Source organism: Chaetura pelagica, unplaced genomic scaffold, assembly GCF_000747805.2.
Source record: "Chaetura pelagica isolate M959 unplaced genomic scaffold, ChaPel_1.0 scaffold79, whole genome shotgun sequence".
Taxonomy (NCBI): Eukaryota; Metazoa; Chordata; class Aves; order Apodiformes; family Apodidae; genus Chaetura; species Chaetura pelagica.
The window spans coordinates 3166256-3175342 of NW_009969339.1; the positions used below are offsets into that span (position 1 = coordinate 3166256).

At 41.2% G+C, this 9087-nt stretch overlaps 1 protein-coding gene across 1 annotated transcript in view; it reads left to right on the top strand.

Annotated features, from left to right (window-relative positions):
* The window catches only part of NUAK1 (NUAK family, SNF1-like kinase, 1), a 25095-nt gene extending 17096 nt beyond the window's left edge, over positions 1 to 7999 (top strand). Inside the window, exons 4-6 of the mRNA XM_010005790.1 lie at positions 5255 to 5374; positions 5659 to 5791; positions 6846 to 7999. Coding sequence (XP_010004092.1) covers positions 5255 to 5374; positions 5659 to 5791; positions 6846 to 7999 — 1407 coding nt within the window. The remainder of the gene's footprint in view (positions 1 to 5254; positions 5375 to 5658; positions 5792 to 6845) is intronic.
* Positions 8000 to 9087: the final 1088 nt, after the last annotated feature.

Genomic DNA, 9087 nt, shown 5'->3' on the forward strand with positions numbered 1-9087 from the left:
GTCGTGTAGGTATTTTGCATATTTCCAGACTTTCCTCAGTTACTTCCCTGAAAACCATAAGGCACACACACCTCTGAATGGGCAAGGCTGCCTCAGCATGGGTAGGTGGCTGCAAGCTCCTCTGTTGGCTCCTGGTAGCTATTTCTGCAAAGGGTCTTGTGAAGCTAAAAAATAGACTGAACTTGGGAAGCAATTGGTATTTCATACATTTTCGTATCAACAATGTTTGAATTTGGATTGCTTCGATTCTTTTTTATATTGTTTTTCTTCTGCTCACTGCTCTGAATACACTTTGGATCACTCTTTCTATCTTTTGCTCACTGCTCTTTGAATACTTGATGGGAAGCACACGGCCACTATTTCCCTGAATCTGAACCTTTGAATATGTTACTGTGGTTTCTATGTTACTTGCACAGAATTTTACTTCCCACTTTTTCTTTGTTTCTCTAAATAGTAACCGTTGGCAAGGAAACACATATGAAGCTGTGAATGATTTATTAGGAGTAAATTTATCAAGTCCTCATTCTGGGAGTATTTAGATATGGTTTATTCATGCAGAAAAAAGAAATACACAATTTGGGGGTTGGTACTGACTGATTACTTCAAACACTCAGTGGAAGCATTTTCTGGAAGTGGAGGGAGATAGTCTTATCTGTACTTTTCCTGTATTTATATTTCATTCCTTGGATTACAAAGGACTTAAAAAATTGGCAGTTTGATTTTAAGAATGAGAAAATGAAAGGAATCCCTTTGTTTTTGAGTCCAATGTGCAATCAAATACATGTTTCTGAAGAAGCCAGTGATCTATACATTATGACATAAAAAAAGTCACAGCAACATGAAGGAAAAAATAAGGTATTGTACATATAGATCTATGTGTAGCAACTTAAGCAATACTTGTAGGACAGGAAATAAAGAGGACAAGTAATCCATTAGAAATTATTATCCAACCTAAAAGGGCTCCAAGCCATTTTACATGATACTATGCTAACTTGGAAACCATTCCTAAATTTTAACTAATTAATGGAAGGTCATGAAGCAGTGTATGGGGACATAATCACTTTTTTCTTTTTTTTTAAGAGTTAAGATAGAAAAAGTCTCTGTACACAGAGTCATGTATTTGAGTACAGCAACTTGAAAACACCAGTGTGTGAAAGCTGACAAAAAAATTTACATGTTTTGAAGAGTTCTGCAGGCCGACAGACCAGAGTTGGAAGGTGATGAGGGGAAGAAAGTGATCTGATCTGTGGTATCTAATTATGTTTTTCAGAGACTTGTATGCAGTACTACTTCCTGTAAACTATTACTTAAAATCTAAACGCAGCAAACACAAGAGAACATAATGAGCTTTAAACACGTGTGAAACAGAACGTGCACACAGATCTATGGGGTACAAAGAGTTCATCCAGCCAGTTAATCAAACAGTACCTTGCCTTGCTCCCCAGATATGCACCCAGAAACCCTAAGGGTGAATGTTTCTCATGGGAGCTAGCTGGTCTGTGGAGGTCAACAGTGGGGTACAGTCCTAGAGCTAAACCTCACCAAGGCACTCAGCTTCCCAGGGTAGAAAGGTGTTATTTGTTTTCTTACCTCAGTCATAGTGCCATGTTCTTTAAAGAAATAACACAGTTTCTACAGCATGTACAAGCCTCACCTTCCTCACATTCATGCCTCAGCTGCTAACAGCACAGTTCACCTTAAAATTTACTCCATTCTCCTTTCAGCTGCTCACAATTGCTGCCTTCCACCCTCCAGCTCTGGGTAACTCTGAGCTGCCCCCTCAGCTTGCCCTGGCTTCCCAGGGGTAGGTACAGCTGCTCCCCCACTGCAGAGCAGCCTCTCACTGGCATTTTCATCCCATCAAGGGCATATCATCATTCTTAATCCTAACAACAGCTGAAGGTGGGCAGGGTCAGACAGGCAGCAGGGCCAAGGCAACTCCAAAGCACCGAAAGAGCTGGCCTGAGTTGGTGAGTTAGAAAGCTCGTTGTGGGAAGAGATTCATACCAGCTTTAGGCATTGCCCTTGGTGGTGGTCATCAGAAAAAGCCTTCTGGTGATGCTATCCTCTCTTCATTAGTTTCAAAAAGGCTGAGAATGCTAGCTTTTGGTTCACTGTAGGTATGAATTTACTAGAAGAAATAGCAACAGGGTGAGGGTGTAGCTGCCTCCATTCGCCCGTAGCTCCTGCAATTTGGCCTGATGAGAACCACATGTCCTCAAGCCCTGCAGCTCTACTCAGCGTCTAGATCCCCAAAACTGCATGCAGGGAGGTGGAGAGAAACTGCTGTCCAATGTGACAGCCAGGGAATTAGTGCCTCTTGCTGGTCTGTCCAAATACAGTGTCCCTGCCCCATGCCACAACCTACCCCCAAGGGACACCTCTGTCATGCAGCCGGGCACGATGGAGGGGGGCTCCTTGTTCACAGCAGGGCTGTGGCTGCTCCTGGGCTGGGAATTGCACCTAAGAGAGATGTCTAGCAGAGGTTGACGTAAACTGTATGATCAACCCCAAAGTGATAGAAGGAGAGAAATATGCAAGTATAATAGTAACATAATCCTACTAACTGCACTTTCTCTTGGGCTGGTAAGAGGACACCAATCAGACTAACCACTAAAAACCCATGGGGGTTTCATATATACAGAGTAAGTATATGTAATTGGGATTTACCTTGCTGGAAGTCTCACCCACTGCACATACATTTCATTTGCTTTAAGAGACCTAATTATTTCTCTATCTACAGTACAAAGAGACAGATTTTTAAGTGGGATAAAACTGACAATTTCTGTGAGTGTGAATTTCATGGAATTTATAAGCCACATTTAAACAATAAATTACATCTGGTTTATCATAGCTAGGAGTAAATATGAAACATATACCTCCTGAAGCAAGGGGAATACAAGTCTGCTTCCCTGCTCCTCCCAATTTAGGAAGTTTTTTTGACTTGATGCCTTAGTTCCATTTAAGTGCCAAGAACATGAAGTAATGTTGGGTTCTATTAATCTTGTTTTGGGGGGCATGACAGTTTTAATGGGAAAAGCTGATAAACATCAGTCTGTGAGTATGGGAGTGGGCTGTAACATAAATACTCTTTTCCTGAATGGTCAAAATGAAAACATGAATGCCCAAGTCTGAGAGTTTCTTAGCGTGAACAATGGTATGTGTATCCCTATATACATATATATTCATGCACATCCACATGCATTTTATACATTCCACAGTGTTAAGGGAATGTATTTTCTTAAGGAATCACACTGTGCAGTGTTTGTCCTTGTCTTAGCTGCATCCTGAACTAAAATTAAACTCCATCACCAGCACGAAGTTTTAACACTGAAATGATCCTGTTCTTGCCCTGATTGACAGGGCACACTTCATAAGGCTTAAAACCAACTTCCTGCAAGCCAGGCAGGGTGACTTGATAAGAAAGTGGAGTTTAGGGCAATTAAGTGCAATCTGAGCCATGAGAATATGTGTGCAGGCTGCAATTGTACAGCAGCTGTTTTCAATGACATTCCAGCCATACAATGAAGATTTTACAAACCACATTTATTTAAGGGTTGAATTTTCTGCTGTGGATTGATAATATGCTGTTTGGGGGACTGAGTGAGTTCAAACTGTGAATGGACATGGTGAGATGAATTAACATTAATGAACAGGAATCTGCTGCTCTTTGAGCAGGATGTTATGAGTGCAAATTGTTAGTGGAGCACCTGCATAAGCAGAACATCAAGATAGGAGAGGGTAAAGCATGAAATCTCATATTTGCTCTGGGACTTCAAAGTTTCTGTGAAAGTTCTATTTTAAAATACATTTGTATTTTTAACTTAGAAGTCCCTATGTCTGTATCTGAGTCTATATTTATAAATAAAATGTGTGCATGTGTATTTCTGTTTTGGGGTGAAAAAAGAAAATTGGGAGCTTCTGTCCAAACTTCACCAGCTTTGTTCATTTTGGTCTCAACTGTGACATTTTTAGGTGTAGCTGCAGGAGTTCATATAGTAGACTTTGTGTCTCCCAAGAGTTCACTAGCCATTGCAATTAAACAGGTATTAGTAGCACTGGTGAAACACATTTTAGGAAACCAGAAGTGAATAATGCTGCTGGTAAATCCATTTATTTTCTCTTCACTTTGTGTTTTCTTGAATCTTCTATTGAAAATTCATGCAATTTAATTTCTTTCTGGTAGGAAAGACCCAAGTAACGTGAAGAAAACCTACAGAAAACTCCTGTCTCTTATAGCTGTAATACCTTTTTTTTTTTTTATGCCAGTGCTCTATGTCTTTTATGAATGCCTAGTGGGCAGTAATAGGAGTACCTCTGGGAAACACAAGCATTTGGGTTTTAAACAAGATAGAAAATAATATGTTTTGCGTTGTGCTAGAGAAACAAAGGAAATGCAAAGGTTGTGGGTGTATTTAGTGTTTCTATCCTCAGCCTTTGTTTTGTAAGAACAAGAGCAGAGAATTGAAGTAAACAAAATATTTGGACCTGATCCTGCAATTCCTACATGGGCAAAATTCCCAATAGTCTCAAGGGAAGTTTTGTTTTTGTTGGGAAAGCCGGATTTGGGCCCATTGTTTCCAGTTAGGAACCAGACTTGTGTTTATTATCTCATGATAGACATCTTGTGTGCTTTACAACTCAGATTCCTCAGCTGGAGTCCCTGAATCTGGAAGTGTTAGCGAGTGCCTCACTTTCTGTGTCCTTCAAGTGTAGCTAAAATCCCAGATTATTTAACAAATCACTTTCTTCTGTAATCTTATGTTTAGTTTCCTGTGACACTCCTGCCTTGCTCCTCCCATTGCATTTTTAATCCTTGACTTTTGGCTTTGCATGTGCATTATAAGAATGGTAGTACTTTCTGCCTGCTTTCCTTTGATACTATGATTATACAAGATAAAGAGCAATCTGTGGATAGTAGGCCCAGTGCCTGCCAGTATGAGATTGGCAAGTCATCCAGGATAAATTTAGGACCGATGGCTATGCAGTCAATCAGTGACCTGTCTGTGAAAGCATCCTTGTTTGTGATCTGGAGGATTTTACCTGGGGATCCTTTTCCTTCTCTGGAGGGTTTTTATAGAGAAAAGTAAAAAAAATAAAATATTGGTTGCCAAGAGAACTTCAGAGATTATCCACGCTGAGATCCCTGCCCTACAGCAGCATCAAGTATAGTTAAGTTCTTCCTCATAAAGGATTTTCTGTTGCATTAAGATATTGTCAATATTACAGATGGCTTGTGTAACTCTGTTTGCAGATTGCTGATTTTGGACTCTCCAACCTTTATCACAAGGACAAGTTTCTGCAGACCTTTTGTGGAAGCCCACTGTATGCTTCCCCTGAAATAGTTAATGGACGACCTTACAGAGGCCCAGAGGTAAGAAGGGTCAGCTTTTCTGTGGGAATGTCTTCGGTGATAATGTTCTTGAGGACTAGTCTTAATGCACATGTAGGTTCACTTGGGTGTCGCCCATACTGAAAGTTCTCAAGCTGCCTTCATTTGCTTTCATTTACTTTGCCTGTGGTTAGTCAGATGTTAGATACTGGTTTGCCTATCAGTAGGCACAGCAGGAGGTGATGCTGCTCTTGTGGTGCTAATGGTGGGCAGAAGGGTGGAGATCAGTTTTCCTGGGCTTCACATACATTGTCTCTGTATTTCAGGTTGACAGCTGGGCACTTGGTGTATTGCTTTACACTCTGGTTTATGGAACAATGCCCTTTGATGGCTTTGATCACAAAAATCTCATCAGGCAGATCAGCAGTGGAGAATATCGGGAGCCAACACAGACCTCAGGTATAAAAAAGGAGTGAGGGCAATATATTGAACTGACGAGTTCAGAATGGAGGGTTTGTCTGGCCCCTTCCAACATATTTGGGTGTCATATTAGAATGATGAAGAAAAACAATATCTCATTCCCCTACTGACTTCATCTGCTATCAATTCCCATCTGAGTACACCATTTACCAAAACCCTTTTTGAAATGAATGTTTTATAGCAGATAGATTTTATTGCCTTGGGGAAGCTGTAATGGGCTCTTTTAACTGGGTATATGACAGTGAAAGTTCTGTTAGCTATTGCAAGTGGAATTGTTCAGACAAGCTGTAAACTGATACAACAAACTGGTATAGATCAGTCCTCTAACTACACTGTGTATATCACAAGCAGAGAGACGATGAATGGTCAGAGTGATGCAGTCTCTTACCCAGGAAGGCAGGCCAAAGTCTGAATTAATGTCACTAAGTTCACATTTACTTCTTCTTAGAGAATACATGAAACAGTCACCTACATCATCTAAGTCTGGGCCACTGGATTCCTCCCAGCTCTAAACATCTATGTGTGTATTATATTTAAATGAATATTTATCTTGTATAATTTGTTTGCCATCCCTTTCAGTATTCTGCCTTCTTGCTCTCTTTATGAAAATATACTTTTAAAATACACGGAAGACTACACTGTTATGGAAAAAGTAAATACAAAAGCAATAATGTGTAGATAATTTAAAATATCCCAGTTCCCCTTTGTTTTTCTCTAAGTTTTGTAATTGGAGTTCATAGTTTGGTGAGTTCCTTCCATAATATTGGAACTATTCACTGGCTAATACAGTAAAAATATTAATTTCTTTGATAATCCAGTGTACATTTCCAAGAGTGAATCGTATTTTTCTGCTAAGAAGTTGTTCTCAAATGCATAACAGTGACTGATGGCCAACGCATTTCCTCCTTTCACTTCTTCTGTAGTAAGAAGTATTATTCTTGCTTATTTGATTAGCTCCACGCTTCCATTTTAAACTGAGAAAACCAGAAGAGCCTGTGTTCTAAGTGTGTTGTGTTCTGTTCTTTTTCCATAGATGCTCGTGGACTTATCAGATGGATGCTGATGGTGAACCCTGAACGCCGAGCAACCATTGAAGACATTGCCAACCACTGGTGGGTTAATTGGGGCTACAAGAGTAGTGTTTGTGACTGTGATGCCATGAGGGACTCCGAGTCCCCATTGCTGGCAAGGTTTATTGATTGGCATCACCGATCTACTGGCCTCCAACCAGAGACCGATACCAAAGTGAAGTGCCTTTCTAAGCCCAAAGGTCCTGAAGTTACACTAGAGAGACAAAGATCTCTGAAAAAGTCTAAAAAGGAAAATGATATTGCACAGTCCATCCAGGAGGGAGGAGCTGAAAATGCGTCCAAACCCACCTCCAAGAGACCCAAAGGCATCCTAAAGAAAAGGAGCAACAGTGAACATCGATCTCACAGTGCAGGTTTTATTGAAGGAGTGGTCAGCCCAGTGTTACCTTCTGCATTTAAGCTGGAGCAAGAGTTGTGTAGGACTGGAGTAGCCATCAAAAGTGTTGTGGAGGCAGAGGTAGTGGGCAAATATGGCACTAAGCAGTCTTCACTAATGCCAAAAAAAGGAATCTTGAAGAAGACTCAGCAAAGGGAATCCGGCTATTACTCCTCTCCAGAACGAAGCGAATCTTCTGAACTCTTGGACAATAACGATGAGACTGTAAACAGTGACGTTTCTCTGGGGGTCACAGAGCCATCCAGAAATGGGTCTTACACCCATTCCTGCAGGCGTAAGGGCATCTTGAAGCATAACAGCAAATATTCTACCAGCAGCACTGAATCCACTTTGATTAGCCCCGACACACCAACGCTGGAGGCCATGGAAGAAGTGGTCCTGCCTGGAGATGCATTACCTCGAAGTTACAGTCGCCCTTCCAGCGTCATTAGTGATGACAGTATTTTGTCCAGTGACTCCTTTGATTTACTGGATTTGCAAGAGAACAGGCCAAACAGACAGAGGATACGGAGCTGTGTCTCTGCTGAAAACTTCCTCCAGATCCAAGACTTTGAAGGACTTCAGAACCGCTCACGGCCACAGTATCTAAAGCGTTATCGCAACCGCCTAGGGGACAGCAGTTTTTCCCTACTTACAGACATGGATGATGTGACTCAGGTCTACAAGAAAGCCCTAGAGATCTGCAACAAGCTCAACTAGCAGAGCGAAGAGGGAAAGGGAGGGAAGGGAGTTTTTCTGTGTACCTTTATGATGGAGTAAGCCAGGTCACTGATTTGCTGACAATTGTAGGTTTGCTTCAAAGGAGTTGACTGTACCTACCTAGCTGAATTCCTCATAAAGAAGCCCCAAAGCAATCTCACACTTCTCTAATTTTGTGTCCTCAAAATATTACCTGTCTGTCCAGAGAAAAACCTTTGGTCTTTGTATACGTGATGAAAGCATGTCAGGATCTAGCTGACAAAGGCATCAAGACTTGGTGGCTTGAAGTCAAAGCTAGACAGAATTAAAACTGGAAGTGAGGGACACAGATTTTGAGAGGTTTGACAGCTTTGATAAAGATTAGCTTTACCAAGAGATGAGCTGAACTCTTCAAGTAAGATTTGGATGTCTTTTAGAAAGAGAGCCTTTATTTCCCCCTGAAGTTGTTCATCTGGGCACAGTCATTGCACATTGGGAATCTTTGGCTTACATTATGCAGGAGGCCAAGCTTGTTGGTTAGTGTGGATCCTTCCAGCAGGGTGACCTGAGAGGTTCTGAATATGTTCTGGGTCAGGTAATGTGAGACTCATCCCAGAATAATCTCACAAGGTGTATGTGGACAAGCAGTGGAGCAGGCATTGCTCTTCAGTAAGCAGGAGAGCCTAAAGTTGTTTCCAGCTACCACTTCTAGCAGCAAAAACAAAGTCACAGAAATTATAATGAGAACTGGAAGGAATGGATGTTATCAGCAGCTAAATGAACTTTTAAGGCGTTTCAGCCTGGGTGTTCAACTTGTGACTCTCTCAAAATGGCCAGTCAGATGAATGCCCAGACAAAGATGGAACTAACAAAGGTTCTCAAGGATTAACTGACCCTCAAATCTAGAGTTCAGTTGATGTCAGCAAATGGTACTACCTTGCTGTTAGCTTGTAGTATTTGAGGGTGACAGGTAGTTTGTGACCAGAATGTTAGGTAAGAGAAAGGTTGTAGCATGTAGGAAAGGGATAGAGGTCAGAAAGTTAGTGGGAAGATGCCTTTCTCCAAATGAAAATGTTTCTAGGTAGGTAGTAATGGAGCAGAAAGAATTG